Source organism: Nerophis lumbriciformis, linkage group LG15 (genome assembly GCF_033978685.3).
Source record: "Nerophis lumbriciformis linkage group LG15, RoL_Nlum_v2.1, whole genome shotgun sequence".
Taxonomy (NCBI): domain Eukaryota; kingdom Metazoa; phylum Chordata; class Actinopteri; order Syngnathiformes; family Syngnathidae; genus Nerophis; species Nerophis lumbriciformis.
The window spans coordinates 22,069,830-22,090,455 of record NC_084562.2 but is presented as its reverse complement, the minus strand read 5'-3'; the positions used below and the strand labels follow the sequence as shown (position 1 = coordinate 22,090,455).

General features: G+C 37.0%; 1 protein-coding gene across 4 annotated transcripts in view; it reads left to right on the top strand.

Moving 5' to 3' along the window:
- Positions 1-20,626, top strand: part of tmco3 (transmembrane and coiled-coil domains 3) — a 70,230-nt gene that overhangs the window by 23,731 nt on the left and 25,873 nt on the right. For all 4 annotated transcript variants that reach the window (XM_072914798.1, XM_061974718.2, XM_072914797.1 and 1 more), the window contains exons 4-9: positions 5,658-5,825; positions 9,416-9,595; positions 11,450-11,647; positions 17,558-17,686; positions 17,776-17,868; positions 17,948-18,134. In XM_072914798.1, coding sequence (XP_072770899.1) covers positions 5,658-5,825; positions 9,416-9,595; positions 11,450-11,647; positions 17,558-17,686; positions 17,776-17,868; positions 17,948-18,134 — 955 coding nt within the window. The remainder of the gene's footprint in view (positions 1-5,657; positions 5,826-9,415; positions 9,596-11,449; positions 11,648-17,557; positions 17,687-17,775; positions 17,869-17,947; positions 18,135-20,626) is intronic.

Sequence of the window (20,626 nt, the reverse complement as noted above, 5' to 3'; positions counted from 1 at the left end):
TTTGTAGCTAATTGTGTAGGCATACACCTTAGTCATATTTAGGTACTTGACAAATTATATTTGTTAGCATGTTAACATTAGTATGCTAGTTTTTTGTAGCTAATTATGTAGGTACACACCTTAGTCATATTTTTGTACTTGACGAATGATATGTGTTAGCATGTTAACATTAGTATGCTAGCTTTTTTGCAAATTTTGTAGGTATACACCTTAGTCATATTTTGGTACTCGACAAATTATATTTGTTAGCATGTTAACATTAGTATGCTAGCTTTTTGTAGCTAATCATGTAGGTATACACCTTAATCATATTTTGGTATTTGACAAATTATATTTGTTAGCATGTTAACATTAGTATGCTAGTTTTTTGTAGCTAATTATGTAGGTACACACCTTAGTCATATTTTTGTACTTGACAAATGATATTTGTTAGCATGTTAACATTAGTATGCTAGTTTTATTTTTGCAAAATTTGTAGGTATACACCTTAGTCACATTTTGGTACTCGACAAATTATATTTGTTAGCATGTTAACATTAGTATGCTAGTTTTTTGTAGCTAATTATGTAGTTACACACCGTAGTCATGTTTTTGTACTTGACGAATGATATTTGTTAGCATGTTAACATTAGTATGCTAGCTTTTTGTAGCTAATCATGTAGGTATACACCTTAGTCATATTTTGGCACTTGACAAATGATATTTGTTAGCATGTTAACATTAGTATGCTAGCTTTTTGTAGCTAATCATGTAGGTATACACCTTAATCATATTTTGGTATTTGACAAATTATATTTGTTAGCATGTTAACATTAGTATGCTAGTTTTTTGTAGCTAATTATGTAGGTACACACCTTAGTCATCTTTTTTTACTTGACGAATGATATTTGTTAGCATGTTAACATTAGTATGCTAGCTTTTTTTCAAAATTTGTAGGTATACACCTTAGTCATATTTTGGTACTCGACAAATTATATTTGTTAGCATGTTAACATTAGTATGCTAGCTTTTTGTAGCTAATCATGTAGGTATACGCCTTAGTCATATTTTGGCACTTGACAAATGATATTTGTTAGCATGTTAACATTAGTATGCTAGTTTTTTTTTTTTTGCAAAATTTGTAGGTATACTCCTTAGTCACATTTTGGTACTCGACAAATGATATTTGTTAGCATGTTAACATTAGTATGCTAGCTTTTTGTAGCTAATCATGTAGATATACACCTTAGTCATATTTTGGTATTTGAAAAATGATATTTGTTAGCATGTTAACAGCAGTATGCTAGCTTTTTTTTTTTTCAAGATTTGTAGGTATACACCTTAGTCATATTTTGGAATTTGACAAATGATATTTGTTAGCATGTTAACATTGGTATGCTAGCTTTTTTGCAAAATTTGTAGGTATACACCTTAGTCATATTTTGGTATTTGACAAATGATATTTGTTAGCATGTTAACAGCAGTATGCTAGCTTTTTTTTTTTGCAAAATTTGTAGGTATACACCTTAGTCATATTTTGGGTATTTGACAAATGATTTTTGTTAGCATGTTACATTAGTATGCTAGTTTTTTTTTGCAAAATTTGTAGGTATACACCTTAGTCATATTTTGGTACTTGACAAATGATATTTGTTAGCATGTTAACATTATTATGCTAGCTTTTTGTAGCTAATCATGTAGGTATACACCTTAGTCATATTTTGGCACTTGACAAATGATATTTGTTAGCATGTTAACTTTAGTATGCTAGTTTTTTTTTTTTGCAAAATTTGTAGGTATACTCCTTAGTCACATTTTGGTACTCGACAAATGATATTTGTTAGCATGTTAACATTAGTATGCTAGCTTTTTGTAGCTAATGATGTAGATATACACCTTAGTCATATTTTGGTATTTGAAAAATGATATTTGTTAGCATGTTAACAGCAGTATGCTAGCTTTTTTTGCAAAATTTGTAGGTATACACCTTAGTCATATTTTGGTATTTGACAAAGGATATTTGTTAGCGTGTTAACATTAGTATGCTAGTTGGTTTTTTTGCAAAATTTGTAGGTATACACCTTAATCATATTTTGGTATTTGACAAATTATATTTGTTAGCATGTTAACATTAGTATGCTAGTTTTTTGTAGCTAATTATGTAGGTACACACCTTAGTCATCTTTTTGTACTTGACGAATGATATTTGTTAGCATGTTAACATTAGTATGCTAGCTTTTTTGCAAAATTTGTAGGTATACACCTTAGTCATATTTTGGTACTCGACAAATTATATTTGTTAGCATGTTAACATTAGTATGCTAGCTTTTTGTAGCTAATCATGTAGGTATACACCTTAGTCATATTTTGGCACTTGACAAATTATATTTGTTAGCATGTTAACTTTAGTATGCTAGTTTTTTTTTGTGCAAAATTTGTAGGTATACTCCTTAGTCACATTTTGGTACTCGACAAATGATATTTGTTAGCATGTTAACATTAGTATGCTAGCTTTTTGTAGCTAATCATGTAGGTATACACCTTAGTCATATTTTGGCACTTGACAAATGATATTTGTTAGCATGTTAACATTAGTATGCTAGCTTTTTGTAGCTAATCATGTAGATATACACCTTAGTCACATTTTGGTACTCGACAAATGATATTTGTTAGCATGTTAACATTAGTATGCTGGCTTTTTGTAGATAATCATGTAGATATACACCTTAGTCATATTTTAGTATTTGAAAAATGATATTTGTTAGCATGTTAACAGCAGTATGCTAGCTTTTTTGCAAAATTTGTAGGTATACACCTTAGTCATATTTTGGTATTTGAAAAATGATATATGTTAGCATGTTAACAGCAGTATGCTAGCTTTTTTTGCCAAATTTGTCGGTATACACCTTAGTCATATTTTGGTATTTGACAAAGGATTTTTGTTGGCGTGTTAACATTAGTATGCTAGTTTTTTTTGCAAAATTTGTAGGTCTGCACCTTAGTCATATTTTTGTATTTGAAAAATGATATTTGTTAGCATATTAACATTAGTATGCTAGCTTTTTGTAGCTAATCATTTAGATATACACCTTAGTCATATTTTGGTACTTGACAAATGATATTTGTTAGCATGTTAACATTATTATGCTAGCTTTTTGTAGCTAATCATGTAGATATACACCTTAGTCATATTTTGGTACTTGAAAAAATGATATTTGTTAGCATGTTAACAGTAGTATAATAGCTTTTTGTAGCTAATTGTGTAGGTATACACCTTAGTCATATGTTGGTACTTGACTTATATTTGTTAGCATGTTAACATTAGTATGCTAGTTTTTTGTAGCTAATTGTGTAGATATACACCTTAGTCATATTTTGGTACTTGATGTATGATATTTGTTAGCATGTTAATATTATGCTATGTTTTTGTAGCTAATTGAGTAGGGATAAACCTTAATCATATTTTGGTACTTGTCGTTTGATATTTGTTAGCATGTTAACATCAGTATAATAGCTTTTTGTAGCTAATTGTGTAGGCATACACCTTAGTCATATTTTGGTACTTGACAAATTATATTTGTTAGCATGTTAACATTAGTATGCTAGCTTTTTGTAGCTAATCATGTAGGTATACACCTTAGTCATATTTTGGCACTTGACAAATGATATTTGTTAGCATGTTAACATTAGTATGCTAGTTTTATTTTTGCAAAATTTGTAGGTATACTCCTTAGTCACATTTTGGTACTCTACAAATGATATTTGTTAGCATGTTAACATTAGTATGCTAGCTTTTTGTAGCTAATCATGTAGATATACACCTTAGTCATATTTTGGTATTTGAAAAATGATATTTGTTAGCATGTTAACAGCAGTATGCTAGCTTTTTTGCAAAATTTGTAGGTATACACCTTAGTCATATTTTGGTATTTGAAAAATGATATATGTTAGCATGTTAACAGCAGTATGCTAGCTTTTTTTGCCAAATTTGTAGGTATACACCTTAGTCATATTTTGGTATTTGACAAAGGATATTTGTTAGCGTGTTAACATTAGTATGCTAGTTTTTTTTGCAAAATTTGTAGGTATACACCTTAGTAATATTTTTGTATTTGAAAAATGATATTTGTTAGCATATTAACATTAGTATGCTAGCTTTTTGTAGCTAATCATTTAGATATACACCGTAGTCATATTTTGGTACTTGACAAATGATATTTGTTAGCATGTTAACATTATTATGCTAGCTTTTTGTAGCTAATCATGTAGATCTACACCTTAGTCATATCTTAGTCATATTTTGGTACTTGACAAATGATATTTGTTAGCATGTTAACATTAGTATAATAGCTTTTTGTAGCTAATTGTGTAGGTATACACCTTAGTCATATGTTAGTACTTGACTTATACTTGTTAGCATGTTAACATTAGTATGCTAGTTTTTTGTAGCTAGTTGTGTAGATATACACCTTAGTCATATTTTGGTACTTGATGTATATTTGTTAGCATGTTAATATTATGCTATGTTTTTGTAGCTAATTGAGTAGGCATACACCTTAATCATATTTTGGTACTTGTCGTTTGATATTTGTTAGCATGTTAACATCAGTATAATAGGTTTTTGTAGCTAATTGTGTAGGCATACACCTTAGTCATATTTTGGTACTTGACAAATTATGTTTGTTAGCATGTTAACATTAGTAAGCTAGCTTTTTGTAGCTAATTGAGTAGGTATACACTTCAGTCATATTATGGTATTTGACAAATTATATTTGTTTGCATATTAGCTTTTTGTAGCTATTTGTGTAGATATACACCTTAGTCATATTTTGGTACTTGACGAATGATCGTTGTTAACATTTTAACATTAGTATGCTAGCTTTTTGTAGCTAATCGTGTAGGTATACACCTTAGTCATATTTTGGTACTTGATGAATGATCGTTGTTAACATTTTAACATTAGTATGCTAGCTTTTTGTAGCTAATCGTGTAGGTATGCACCTTAGTCATATTTTGGTACTTGATGAATGATCGTTGTTAACATTTTAACATTAGTATGCTAGCTTTTTGTAGCTAATCGTGTAGGTATGCACCTTAGTCATATTTTGGTACTTGATGGATTCTAACGTTCGCATGCTAGCATTTTAAAAAACATTTTTTAGGTACACACCTCAGAGTAATATATTTTGGTACTTGACACATGTTAGTCAGCATTTTAACATGCTAACCTTAGCATTTTAGCTTTTTTTTTTTTAGATACTTTAGCAGGTATATATATATTTTGGTATTTCACTACAATGCTAACTGTTGGCATGTTGTTGTTAGCCTGCTAGCCTACTTTTTTAGCTCATTTTGCTCATTATGTTTGTTACTTGACGCTAACTGGCCAGCATGCTAACTGTTACCATTTCAGTTTGGCTTTAGATCTTCAGCATTCACACAAAATTTCGACCGAAATAGCATATTTAAAAAAAAAACTATATATTGTACTTGTTTTGAAGGTGAAAACTACCAAAATGGCCCCCACATCCTTTGATTTTCCGCTGAGGGCCACAGTGGAAAAAGTCTGGGCCCCCCTGATTTAGTGCCTTGTTAACAACACTAACCAATGAGACTGTCTTGGCCATCTTTTTTTGGCTGTGTTTAGGCAAACGTTTGGCCTCTCTGTCTGCCTCCAGGTGTACAAGATACAGGTTTTCCAGAAGGAGTTGAACGAGAGCGAGCGCATGGTGTTCCAGGCGTTGCGCAGCCTGCAGAGGGCGCTGCAGGGAGACTACAAGGATGTGGTGAACATGAAGCAGAGCAGCAGGCAGAGGCTGGAGTCGCTCAGGGCCGCAGCTATACAGGTGATGGCCAGGCAATATATACACATATGATAGCAGTTAGAGATGTCCGATAATGGCTTTTTTGCCGATATCCGATATTCCGATATTGTCCAACTCTTAATTACCGATTCCGATATATACAGTCATGGAATTAACACATTATTATGCCTAATTTTGTTGTGATGCCCCGCTGGATGCATTAAACAATGTAACAAGGTTTTCCAAAAAAAATGCCAACATGGCACCGCCATATTTATTATTGAAGTCACAAAGTGCATTATTTTTTTTAACATGCCCCAAAACAGCAGCTTGGAATTTGGAACATGCTCTCCCTGAGAGAGCACGAGGAGGTTGAGGTAGGGCAGGGGTCGGCAACCCGCGGCTCCGGAGCCGCATGCGGCTCTTTGATCACTCTGATGCGGCTCAGCAGCTTACTTGCTGAACCCCCCAATTTTCCCGTGATTTCAGTGCCTCTCGCAGAAAACTCCCGGGATTGATATTCACCGATTTTCACCCTTACAGCTATAATAAGGGCGTGCCGTGATGGTACAACATTTGGCGCTCTCTACAATCTGTATTAACAGCGTGCCAGCCCAATACTTGTTACACAATATACATCTTCTGCCAGCACAAGTAAGTGACAGCAAGGCATACTTTGTCAACAGCCACACAGGTTACACTGACGGTGACCATATAAAACAACTTTAACACTCTTACTAATAATGCACCACACTGTGAACCCACACCAAACAAGAATGACAAACACATTTTGGGAGAACATCTGCACAGTAACACAACATAAACACAACAGGACAAACACCCAGAATCCCATGCAGCCCTGACTCTTCTGGGCTACATTATACACCCCTGTTACCACCAAACACCCCCCCCCCCCCCCCCCCCCCTGTGCGTCGGTTGAGGTGGGCGGGGTTTGGTAGCGGGGGTGTATAATGTATCCCGGAAGAGTTAGGGCTGCATGGGATTCTGGGCATTTGTCCTGTTGTGTTTATGTTGTGTTACTGTGCAGATGTTCTCCCGAAATGTGTTTGTCATTCCTGTTTGGTGTGGGTTCACAGTGTGGTGCATTATTAGTAAGAGTGTTATAGTTTTTTTTATACCGCCACCGTCAGTGTAACCTGTGTGGTTGTTGACCAAGTATGCCTTGCTGTCACCTACGTGAGCAAATGGAAACACCATAAAACGTGTGTGCTATATGCTGTACCATCACGGCACGCATGACGCTGACAAGCGCCATTCATTTAAAACCCGCGTGCCGCACCAGTTTTCAAATTCCATATAAAGATGTGGGCAGCGTGTCTGAGACCCCTAGTTTATACATAGCACAAAGTAAAAAAAAAACTTTGTGTGCAGTGTTAATTCATTTAAAATTTCAAAATAAATTTGCGGCTCCCATTGTTTTCTATAATTTGCGAAACTGGTCAAAATGTCTCTTTGACTGGTAGAAGTTGCCGACCCCTGAGGTAGGGGATAGCGGGGGGTATATATAGTAGCGTTCCGGAAGAGTTAGTGTTGCAAGGGGTTCTGGGTATTTGTTCTGTTGTGTTTATGTTGTGTTATGGTGCGGATGATCTCCCGAAATGTGTTTGTCATTCTTGTTTGGTGTGGGTTCACAGTGTGGCGCATATTTGTAACAGTGTTGAAGTTGTTTATACGGCCACCCTCAGTGTGACCTGTATGGCTGTTGACCAAGTATGCGTGGCATTCACTTGTGTGTGTGACAAGCCGTAGATATTATGTGACTGGGCCGGCCCGCAAAGGCAGTGCCTTTAAGGTTTATTGGCACTCTGTACTTCTCCCTACGTCCGTGTACACAGCGGCATTTTAAACAGTCATAAATTTTACTTTTTGAAACCGATAATTTTGAAACCGATACCGATAATTGCCGATATTACATTTTAAAGCATTTATCGGCCGATAATATCGGCAGTCTGATATTATCGGACATCTCTAATAGCAGTATTTAAAAACAATTGCCAAGTAGATAAATACTAACCACTGCTCAAGCAATAACCATTTTGCCCTGCATCAATTTGCCTGAAATATTTTTTTGATCCTTATTTAAACTATAAATATTTTTCGAACGACTTTAACCATTTGACACTGAAAAATAAATTCAAATAAACCCAATAACCCATTCAAATAAATTAGCAACATTAACAATAAATAAAATACTTTAACCTACAAAAAAAAAATGCCATCCATCCATCCATCTTCCATACTTGCCAACCCTCCCGGATTTTCCGGGAGACTCCCGAAATTCAGCGCCTCTCCCGAAAACCTCCCGGGACAAATTTTCTCCCGAAATTCAGGCGGAGCTGGAGGCCACGCCCCCTCCAGCTCCATGCGGACCTGAGTGACGTGTCAACAGCCTGTTTTCACGTCCACTTACCCACAATATAAACAGCGTGCCTGCCCAATCACGTTATAACTGTAGAATGATCGAGGGCAAGTTCTTGGTTTCTTATGTGGGTTTATTGTTAGGCAGTTTCATTAACGTCCTCCCAGCGCGGCAACAACACACAACAACAGCAGTCACGTTTTTGTCTGCCGTAAACAGCAATGTTGTGACACTCTTAAACAGGACAATACTGCCATCTACTGTGCATGCATAAGTGACAATAACATCTACGGCTTTTATAGAGTGCAGTGCACAACTGCGCACACAAGGAGATGAAGCAGAATGCATCATCAGAGAGGGTGTTCAGCATGGTTAGAAAAATAGTGACAGAGAATAGAACAAGGATGGACAATTCAACCCTTAACTCAACAATGAGTAGATGAGTGTTATGTGTGTATATGTGTAAATAAATAAACACTGAAATTCAAGTATTTCTTTTATTTATATATATATATATATATATATATATATAATAAAATATATATATATATATATATATATATATATATATATATATATATATATATATATATATATATATATATATATATATATATATATATATATATATATATAGCTAGAATTCACTGAAAGTCAAGTATTTCTTATATATATATATATATATGAAATACTTGACTTGGTGAATTCTAGCTGTAAATATACTCCTCCCCTCTTAACCACGCCCCCCGCAGACCACGCCCGCCACCCCCCACCCACCCACCTCCCGAAATCGGGAGGTGGCAAGTATGATCTTCTTCCGCTTATCTGAGGTCGGGTCGCGGGGGCAGCAGCCTACACTGCAAAAAGTCAGTGTTCAAAAACAAAAAAAAAACAAAAAAAAATAGGGGTATGTGGAGGGGGGGGTTAGGTTTGGTTGATATCAACACTTCAGTCATCAACAATTGCATCATCAGAGAAAGGGACATTGAAACAGTGTAGGACTGACTTGATATGTACAGCAAGTAGTGGACATAGAGAGAGAGATCAGAAAGCATAAGAATAAGTGTCTGCATAATGTGGGAAATGTGGACGTTTGAAAAATAATGTTATTTCATTAATTTTGAATAGGAAAAAGAGTTCTGGAAAATCCCATGAGTTTGGGAATTTTTGGAAATGAAAACGTTTCGGCTCAACTTTGCCTCCATGAAAAAGTCGTGTCTGACCATGGTTCCTGTTTGACTCCACCTTGCAGGAGGAGGAGGAGTACGTTCAACTGGTGGCGGCGGAGAAACACCAACAAGAGGCTGTGAAGAGCGTGCTTGCTCGGAATAAGACCATGTCCATCGTGGACGAGATCCTGGAGGATGTCAGGAAGGCAGCTGACCGACTAGAAGAGCAGATTGAGGAGCATGCTTTTGACAACAACAAGCAGGTGAGGAACAGACGGTCAACTTCTAATACACGGCTGTCCAAACTGTTTCCACTCAGGGCTGCACACTGGAGAATTAAAACATGCGGGGGCCATTTTGATAGATTTCATTTTCAAAACCAATACAATAATATTTTTTTAACTATTAAGACTCTCATCAAGTTTAGTTTCAGTCAAAACATTTTTTTTTTATTCAACACTTAAATATCTAGATCAGTGATTCTAAAACTGAGCTCTATCGTCGTGGTATGCCAAAGAATCACTTGATAAAAGTACAGTGTTTTATTTTACTATATTATATACACTGGCCAAAACTATTAAATATACTTGTTAAATAAAACCTGTGCCTTGTTTTAATGAACACTTAGGCCTACTATGCTACTGTAATTTAAAGTTGGTCGTTATGGTGGTACTTGGAGAGCCAAGTGTTTTCTCAGGTAGTACTTGGTGAAAAAACTTTGAGAACCACTCATCAAGATCAACATCTATCAGCCCATATAAAGTGACACTTTTTTTTTATGTTTATATGCCCTTTTTGTCAAAGAAATCCTTTTTTTTTTGTTTTTTTTACAGTAAATATACCAAATATGCAATACTACGCCCGAAAAAATAACAAAGTGCAATATTTGATAATATTTGTATTTTGATCATTCATAACAACATTGGTTTTAATTCATTATATTGTTTGAGCAGTTTTTAAAATAAAATCCCAGTAAAATGCTTGGGTATCCAAAAGGAACCCCACTCTAAAATGTATTAAAATAAGTCATAGATTTTTTATTTCTTCGTTTTATATATATACCGTATTTTTCGGACTATAAGTCAGTTTTTTTCATAGTTTGGCCGGGCTCCAGTGCGACTTATATGTTTTTTTTCCTTCTTTATTATGCATTTGTGTATATGTGTATATATGTATGTATATGTGTATGTATATATATATATGTGTATATGTATAATATATATATATATATATATATATATATATATATATATATATATATATATATATATATATATATATATATATGTATATATATATATATATGTATGTATGTATGTCTTAATAAGATTATCCAAAAAATAGTGCTCGATACCGTGGTAGAGCGCAATATATGTATGTGTGGGAAAAATGACAAGACTACTTCATCTCTACAGGCCTGTTTCATGAGGGGTTCCCTCAATCATCAGGAGATCAAAATCTCCTGATGATTGAGGGAACCCCTCATGAAACAGGCCTGTAGAGATGAAGTAGTCTTGTGATTTTTCCCACACATACATATACCGGTATATATATATATATATATATATATATATATATATATATATATATATATATATATATATATATATATATATATATATATATATATATATATATATATATATATATGTGTGTGTGTGTGTGTGTGTGTGTGTGTGTGTATATTTTAAATTCTCATTTTGCCAAATAAAACTTTTTTTATATGGCAAACACACAAAAACTGCAATATTTTTCCTCAAAAATATTTCCAAGTGGAATATTTGATGTGAATTAATAGGAGCCTTGCAGAGGTCAATAATTCATAACAACATTGATTTTGATTCATTATTATTTTTTGAGCAATGACAGCTTTAAAGAAAATATAATTGCATTTTTGTGGTATTAGAGTGAACAGTGCAACTATTTTTCGTTAGATTTCACCTGTTGTTTGGTTTTTTTAAATACTATTTTTAGAATGTGGCGTTGAAAAATTAGCTGCCGAAAATGGCTCCCGGGCCGCACACTTTGGACATTAGTGTTCTAATGTAAGAGATTCTGAGCCCCTTTGGATTTTCAGTGCAATGGTAACTTCTACCTCCGTCCTCCTTGTTGTGTAGATGCACGGCGTGAACGTGGAGGCGGTGCTGAGAGTGGGGGAGGACGAGGAGGACGGAGGCAAGAGGAACATGTCCAGTCAGAGGGAAGAGGAGGAAGACCTGGGACTGAGCATGCTCATCGACTCCCAGAACAACCAGTATGTGCTGACCAAACCCAGGGACTCTACCATGCCGAGAGCAGACCATCACTTTATGAAGGTCAGTTTTTCTGGGAGTTTTTTCAGCAGAAATCATTTTTTGACATGTAAAATATCGCATTTTTCAGACCATAGGGTGCACCGGATTTTAAGGCACATTAAAGGGGTCATATTATGATTTTTTCTACATTTAATACATTTAATTGTGGTCTACATAACATGTAATGGTGGTCAGCATTTTGCATAGATTGACATAATTAAAACTAATTAATGAGATTCAGGACATGGAACATGTAGTAAAGGTGCTTCAAAACACAGAGACCAAACAGGAAATACTGTCAAAACAAGAGCACCATGACAGGAAGTGACTTTAAACACAGGACGTTGACAACAAAAAACAAAATATTCGCAAAGGATCATGACACTTTTAAGTTGATATAGTTTTACAGACCATCTTCAAGCCGCTTTCTGACCGTCTGTTCAGGATACGCTGTTTTGTGGCCCGTCTTATTTACGTGCCTCCACATCCACTTGATTGATTGATTGAGACTTTTAATAGTAGGTTGCACAGTGAAGTACATATTCCGTACAATTGACCACTAAATGGTAACACCCGAATAAGTTTTTCAACTTGTTTAAGTCGGGGTCCACTTAATTGATTCATGATACAGATATATACTGCGTCTTCTCCTCGTCATTTTTTGTTGTAGTTGTTTGCGCTTCCATAGCGAGTCTACTGACAGATATAAGCAGAGGTGGGTAGTAACGCGCTACATTTACTCCGTTACATCTACTTGAGTAACTTTTGGGATAAATTGTACATCTAAGAGTAGTTTTAATGCAACATACTTTTACTTTTACTTAAGTATATTTATAGAGAAGGAACGCTACTTTTACTCCGCTACTTTTATCTACATTCAGCTCGCTACTCGCTACTAATTTTTATCGATCTGTTAATGCACGCTTTGTTTGTTTTGGTCTGTCAGACAGACCTTCAAAGTGCCTGCCTTACTGGTGACGTTTCACTTCGTTCCACCAATCAGATGTAGTCACTGGTGACGTTGGACCAATCAAACAGAGCCAGGTGGTCACATGACCTGACTTAAACAAGTGGAAAAACTTATTGGGGTGTTACCATTTAGTGGTCAATTGTACGGAATATGTACTGTACTGTGCAATCTACTAATAAAAGTTCCAATCAATCAATCAATCAAAACTGTGAAGGAAAAAAGATACTTTTTATTTCAACCGTACATCCCGTCAAAAGCCTAAAGACTGACTGCACAGTTCCTGTCTTCACAATAAAAGTGCCGCTCCATCGCGCCTGCGCTTTCAAAACAAGAGTCTCCGAAAGCCAGCGCAAACAAGCTAGCAAGCTAAGGAGTTTGACGCCAATATATTTCTTGTAAAGTGTATAAAAACGAATATGGAAGCTGTACAAATAAGATGCCAAAAACCCACCACTTTCATGTTGTATTAGACAGAAAGGAGGAACTTTTCTTCTCCTCCATTTGAAAACGTGGACGTTACCAGCACTACTGTCTGATTACAATCAATGCAAGTCATCAGAATCAGGTAATACACCAACTTATATTCTTGTCTTCATGAAAGAAAGGAATCTATATGTTAAACATGCATGTATATTCATTAAAACATCTTTAACATGTAAACAAAAACAGCTAAATAAATACATATAAATTATATACTGTATATATCAATGTATATATATATGTGTGTGTGTGTATGTTACTCATCAGTTACTCAGTGCTTGAGTAGTTTTTTCACAACATACTTTTACTTTTACTCAAGTAAATATTTGGGTGACTACTCCTTACTTTTACTTGAGTAATAAATCTCTAAAGTAACAGTACTCTTACTTGAGTACAATTTCTGGCTACTCTACCCACCTCTGGATATAAGTTAGAACTGTACACTACTTTTGTATTAGAAATGGCAACAGCCCCACAACAAGAGGATAGAGAAAAAGAAAAACGCTTATTGACTACAATGGTGGATGCGCGCAAATTTTCGGGACTTATGCAGATCTCTAATACACACCAGCAGGAACCAACAGGTAAGAAAAGTTGGTTTTGGCATTAAATTGCATAACAAAACGAAGATAATAGTCATCCTAATAGGTGGTTTTTTTAGGGTCCTTGCACACACACCATGAAAATACCCGGAAGTTGAAGCACAGTATACCAAAATCGTACTAAAACATTTTGGCAGATTTTTGAGCGCCGTGTGCAATGTTCTATACCCTCAATAAAACATCAAAGTTTTGGTGTCGCTTGCTTACGGGTACTTGCTAGTGTCATTTATTGAACAGGCGTCAACCTGCAGTCGAGACGTATCTCTTATGTGTGACTGCCATCTACTGGTCACACCTATCAATACACCATGTACCAAATGAAATAAATTCAGGGTCAGTAAGCACAACTAGAATGAATACATACATAAGGCGCTCTTTTGATTTTTTTGAAAATGAAAAGATTTTGTTTTCTTTCTAAATGTAGGACTGATATTGGAAGTCATGAGTAAAAAAAAACAAACATGTAAACATTCTGTTTCAAACAAGCACTCAGAACAATTAAAGCAAATTCAACCAATCCCCGCAGATTATGCTGGGCCTTGGAACTTGGTCCAAGGCCCGCAACCTATTTTGGCCAATCAGCGTATATTTCACTAATCAAATGTCTCTGAGCGGCGCTGAAACACACACGTCAACTGTCTAATCAAAACCTACCGTATTTTCTGGGCTATAGAGCACACCGGGATGTAAGCCGGACTCACAGAATTTTAGAAGAAAAAAATATTTTCCATACATAAGCCACACCCTCTACCTCAAAGAACTACTCACCCCCAAATCCTCCACACGACACCTCCGCTCCGGACAGGCTAACCTCCTCCAACCTCTGAGGACAAAGCTAGGAACAGTCTGCTCCGCCGCTCCCAGTCTGTGGAACGCTCTCCCTGACCACCTGAGGGCACCACAGACTGTGGATGCTTTTAAAAAAGGCTTAAAAACCCTTCTTTTTAAAAAAGCCTTTTTTTTTTTTGATATATGCATACTAGTTTTAGCTATTTGGCTGTTCTAGTTTTTATTTTTATTTATTTTTTTATCATCTTTTTATTTTTATTAAATTTTTTTAATACACTGTGTAGCACTTTGAGGTTGTTTACTCAATGTAAAGTGTTTTTTACAAATAAAATCTATTATTATTTTTATTACCGGACTGTAAGCCGCAGATATATACGTTGTGAAATAAGTTATTTACACAAAAATATTTTATAGATATTCGTTTACATACCTTAATAGTTTCCAAACAGTGAAACGGCTGATCAAACAAAATAGAAGTCATTGTCATGGACCCACCAGCTGTGGAAGCTAGCTCTCCAATCAGCTAAACGGACTCAATAACTCCACGGTGACGTCTTGGTGATTGTAGGATAGGATAGGTCTTTATTGTCATTGCACAAGTACAACGAAACTATGATTTCAGCACAAACCCGTTCAAGATTAGACAAACAAACAGTGTACAGGGTTACAGAACAGGAATGCTGATGGGTCGCCAAAGGCGCACCATAAAAGATAAGAAAAAGGTAAAACGCTGGGGAAGAAGATGAGTAAAAAATACAATCTAGACTGGGCTCCTAAGGGGGCCTACCTAGTCTGGAGTGGGAAAAAACCTCCATGCAATGCACACATAAACATGTTACATTTAATCACGACAACTCGCAATAGAGGGGGCGGGGGGGAGTTGGGGCCCTGGAGGTCGACTGCTGCTATGAAGCGCTGCCAGCCATCCATCACCCCGAAGGGGAATCAAGCGGTGATGAAGGCGTGGGGTGGGGATGGGGGGTTGGGTGTATATATGCCCATTGTCTTGGGTGTGTTGATGTAGTGTCCATAGGCCTGGGGTCGTTCTGCATGCCAGCAAAAGTTTGACTCCAGGTGTCATTGAGGAGGGAGGGAGGTCAAAAGCGTCCATCATTGAGGTGTCCTCGGGGATGTTATCAGAACAGCCTGCTCGTGCGTCAATTCCATTCGAGGGAGTAAAATCGTAGATTAGGATTTTTGTTTTTCCGCGAGCAGACATTACAATGGCTTGTCTGTTCTATTCGTCCATGCTGGCCCTCATATTTACTGAGGAATTTGTGAAACTGAAACAATACAAAAACAATGCCTGTGTAAGTTAATAACACTAACACATACACTTTTAAACGTGTTAGCATATTAGCTAATGCTACTGACGCTAGCTTCATTATTTTACGATTGCCCGTACAAATATGCATGCAAACACTCCTGCAGACATCACACATGGGACATTTTGGTAAGTAAGACTTGTTTTAGTTTTATTGTAAAACTTACAAATGTTGCTTGGAGTGATGAAAAATCCATACGAGTAGAAATGCTATGGACAATTAGAAGACGGAACGGTAGTGATGGGTTAACTGACACTGATTTTATGACCTAGTATATACAATGATATAAACCAAGTCATTGTATTTCATTTAGGATTATTTCATATCTTCATTTAAATAAAAATATATTTTTATCTTTTTTAGATGCAGTCAATAATAAATGTGAACATGTATCATAACATGGAAATCTAAGAGAATGTGTTGTGAATGAGGATGCTTGTGGACTGGGATTTTTTTTAATTAATTTTTTACACATTTTTATTAAAAAAAAACAGTTTTTCCAATGTATTCAATTTTAGACGATTTCTTTCATTGATTGATTGAGACTTTTATTAGTAGGTTGCACAGTACAGTACATATTCCGTACAATTGACCACTAAATGGTAACCCCCCAATAAGTTTTTCAACTTGTTTAAGTCGGGGTCCACTTAATTGTTTAATGGTACAAATATATACTAACATCATAATACAGTCATCACACAAGTTAATCATCAGAGTATATACATTGAATTATTTACATTATTTACAATCCGGGGTGTGGGATATAGAGGGAGGGGGGGGTTAAGTTTGGTTGTTATCAACATCGACAGGCGGATCGGTGCGGCGTCTTCAGTAATGCGGACGCTGTATCGATCCGTTGTGGTGAAGAAGGAGCTGAGCCGGAAGGCAAAGCTCTCGATTTACCGGTCGATCTACGTTCCCATCCTCACCTATGGTCATGAGCTTTGGGTCATGACCGAAAGGACAAGATCACGGGTACAAGCGGCCGAAATGAGTTTCCTCCGCCGAGTGGCGGGGCTCTCCCTTAGGGATAGGGTGAGAAGCTCTGTCATTCGGGGGGAGCTCAAAGTAAAGCCGCTGCTCCTCCACATGGAGAGGAGCCAGATGAGGTGGTTCGGGCATCTGGTCAGGATGCCACCCGAACGCCTCCCTAGGAAGGTGTTTCGGGCACGTCCGACCGGTAGGAGGCCACGGGGAAGACCCAGGACACGCTGGGAAGACTATCTCTCCCGGCTGGCCTGGGAACGCCTCGGGATCCCCCGGGAGGAGCTGGACGAAGTGGCTGGGGAGAGGGAAGTCTGGGCTTCCCTGCTTAAGCTGCTGCCCCCGCGACCCGACCTCGGATAAGCGGAAGAAGATGGATGGATGGATGGATGGATGTTATCAACACTTCAGTCGTCTCTTCTTAGTTATTATTTCTCCGGCTGTAGAAAAGACCCGCTCACAGGGCACAGAGGAGGCGGGAGTGCGACACAGTTCGCGTATCGGTCACGTGACCAAAACAGCTCATGATCGGTCACGTGACTTTCTAAAAGCGGTGCGCGCACCGACACAGGGTTTCGCTCTATGAGCTCGACGCATGCGCCGATGCATCGGTGTTGCCGGACCCATCACTACGGAACGGCACTTCTCCTTCCGGTTCACAGCTTTAAACAGCAGTAAACACTTTCGACATTCAAACCGTGTTGCTCTGACAAGGTTTAAAAATGTATCTTTTTTTTTTTTTCGCCAAATATTTCCGACATCTTCTAATGTGTATGTCCAGGATTTGGTGTCGATGGTGATGTTGTCCCTGCCTTGCGGTTGGCTGTGCAATCTGGTAGGTCTTCCCCCCATGTTTGGATACATCATCTGTGGCGTCCTCCTCGGCCCATCTGGTCTCAACAGCATCAAGGTGTGTGCGAGATACGTCGTCGATCCTGTATCAGTTTTACATGACCCTTCACGTGGAAGTCTGAATTGGCCCGATTGTGTATACTTTAGTCCATGGTCCAAGTGGAGACCCTGGGAGAGTTAGGGGTGTTCTTCACCCTCTTCGTCGTGGGACTGGAGTTCTCACCTGAGCGCCTTCGCACGGTAAACAGCCAGTTGGACTTTACCGTAAGATCTTAAAGCCTGTGTCTGTATAACAGTGTGTGTGTGTGTTTTTGTGTAGGTTTGGAAGACATCCGTTCAGGGCTCCCTCTACTTGTGTCTGCTCATGGTTGTTTGCGGGTTGTTAGGTGGACAAGCGCTGTGCATCCGACCCGCCCAGACCGTCTTCATTTCCACGTGTTTGTCCCTGTCGAGCACCCCGCTAGTGTCTCGCTTCTTATCGGGGGCCACTAAAGGGGAAAAGGAAGGTTAGTGTGTCTGTCTACCTAAAATGGAGTACTGTATGAATTCATGTTGACTTTAAAGCAGAGGTGTCCAAAGTGTGCCCCGGGGGTAGGGTTGTACGGTATACCGGTACTAATATAATACCGCGATACTAATGAATCATATTCGGTTCTATACCGCCCATACTTGCCAACCTTGAGACCTCCGATTTTGGGAGGTGGGGGGCAGGGGGCGTAGTTGGGTGTGGGGCGTGGTTGGGGGCATGGTTAAGAGGGGAGGAGTATATTTACAGCTAGGATTCACCAAGTCAAGTATTTTATATATATATATATATATATATATATATATATATATAAGAAATACTAAGTCAAGTATTTCATATATATATATATAAGAAATACTAAGTCAAGTATTTCATATATATATATAAGAAATACTAAGTCAAGTATTTCATATATATATAAGAAATACTAAGTCAAGTATTTTATATATATATATATATATATATATATATATATATATATATATATATATATATATATATATATATATATATATATATATATATATATAAATACTTGAATTTCAGTGTTCATTTATTTACACATATACACACACATAACACTCATCTACTCATTGTTGAGTTAAGGGTTGAATTGTCCATCCTTGTTCTATTTGTCACTATTTTTCTAACCATGCTGAACACCCTCACTGATGATGCATTGCTTTGTGGCACGCAAAAAGTGCTTTCCTCAAATGCACTAGATGGCAGTATTGTCCTGTTTAAGAGTGTCACAACATTGCTGTTTACGGCAGACGAACTGCTTTATGGTAGACGAAATGCTGTTGTCGTGTGTTGTTGCCGCGGCTGGGAGGACGTTAATGAAACTGCCTACCAATAAACCCACATAAAAAACCAAGAACTCGCCCTCGATCATTCTACAGTTATAACGTGATTTGGCAGGTACGCTGTTTATATTGTGTGCCTGAATTTCGGGAGATTTTCGGGAGAAAATTTGTCCCGGGAGGTTTTCGGGAGAGGCGAATTTCGGGAGTCTCCCGGAAAATCCGGGAGGGTTGGCAAGTATGATACCGCCTCTAAAAATTTACGGGCATGACGGCGCGTCGTCGTCACGTCGTGAAATTGCTGGTTTTACGAGCATTGGAGCATGTTCGGCAGCGCACAATCACAGAGTACTTATAAGTAGACGCAGTGTGTAGACAGAAAAGGGAGAACGGACGCATTTTGGCTTAAAAAGGAACGATAAAGGTGAAGCTATAACACTGAAACGCCCTCAGGAAGAGGTGCTTTAAAACATGGCTAGCTAGCTAGCGGCTAACGTCCAGCTGCAGTGTTTTAGCTACTTCTAAATCACTAATCCTCGCCTCCATGGCGACAAATAAAGTAAGTTTCTTACAAGTATCATCCCTGCAGGACGAGGAATAGCTAAACATGCTTCACTACACACCGTAACTCACCGGCGTCACAATGTAAACAAACACCATGGGTGGATCTACACCTGACATCCACTGTAATGATACCAAGTACAGGAGCGTATCTAGTTGATACTATTATGATTACATCAATATTTTTTAGCATTACAAAATCTTTTTTTTTATTTTTTAAATTTATATTGTTTATAAACTCAGGAAATATGTCCCTGGACTTAAATTATGACAATTGTATGATCCTGTAACTACTTGGTATCGGATCGATACCTAAATTTGTGGTATCATCCAAAACTAATGTAAAGCATCCAAACAGCAGAAGAATAAGTGATTTTAACATAAGTGTAGATAGAACATGTTAAAACAGAAAATAACCAGATATTAACAGTAAATGAACAAGTACATTAATAATTAATTTTGTACCACTTGTCCTTAATAATTTGGACAAAATAAATGACACAATATGTTATTGCATACATCAGCAGCTAAATTAGGAGCCTTTGTTTACTTACTTACTACTAAAAGACAAGTTGTCTTGTATGTTCAATATTTTATATAAGGACAAAATTGCAATAAGAAACATATGTTAAATGTACCGTAATATTTTATGTTAAAATAAAGCCAATAATGCCATTTTTTGTGGTACCCTTTATTTGTAAAAGTATCGAAATACATTTTGGTACCGGTACCAAAATATTGGTATCGGGACAACCCTACTGGTTGGGGGCCATTTGCGGCCCCCAGCCAACTTTTTAACGGCCGGCGGCACATTCTAAAAATACTATTACAAAAAAAAACGTGAAACAGTGAAAAAAAACCCAGCAAACAAGTGAAATCTAGCGAGAAAAAGTTTCAGTGTTGACTCTAATAACACAAAGCTGCCATGTTTTTTTCTTTAAAACTGTCGAAAAATAATAATGAATCAAAATCAATTTTGTTTGGAATTATTGACCTATTGAAGGCTCCAATTACTTCACATCAAATATTTCACTTAAAATATTTTATGGGGAAAATACTGCTTATTTCGTGTGTTTGCCATAAAAAACAATGTTTTCTATGTCAAAAA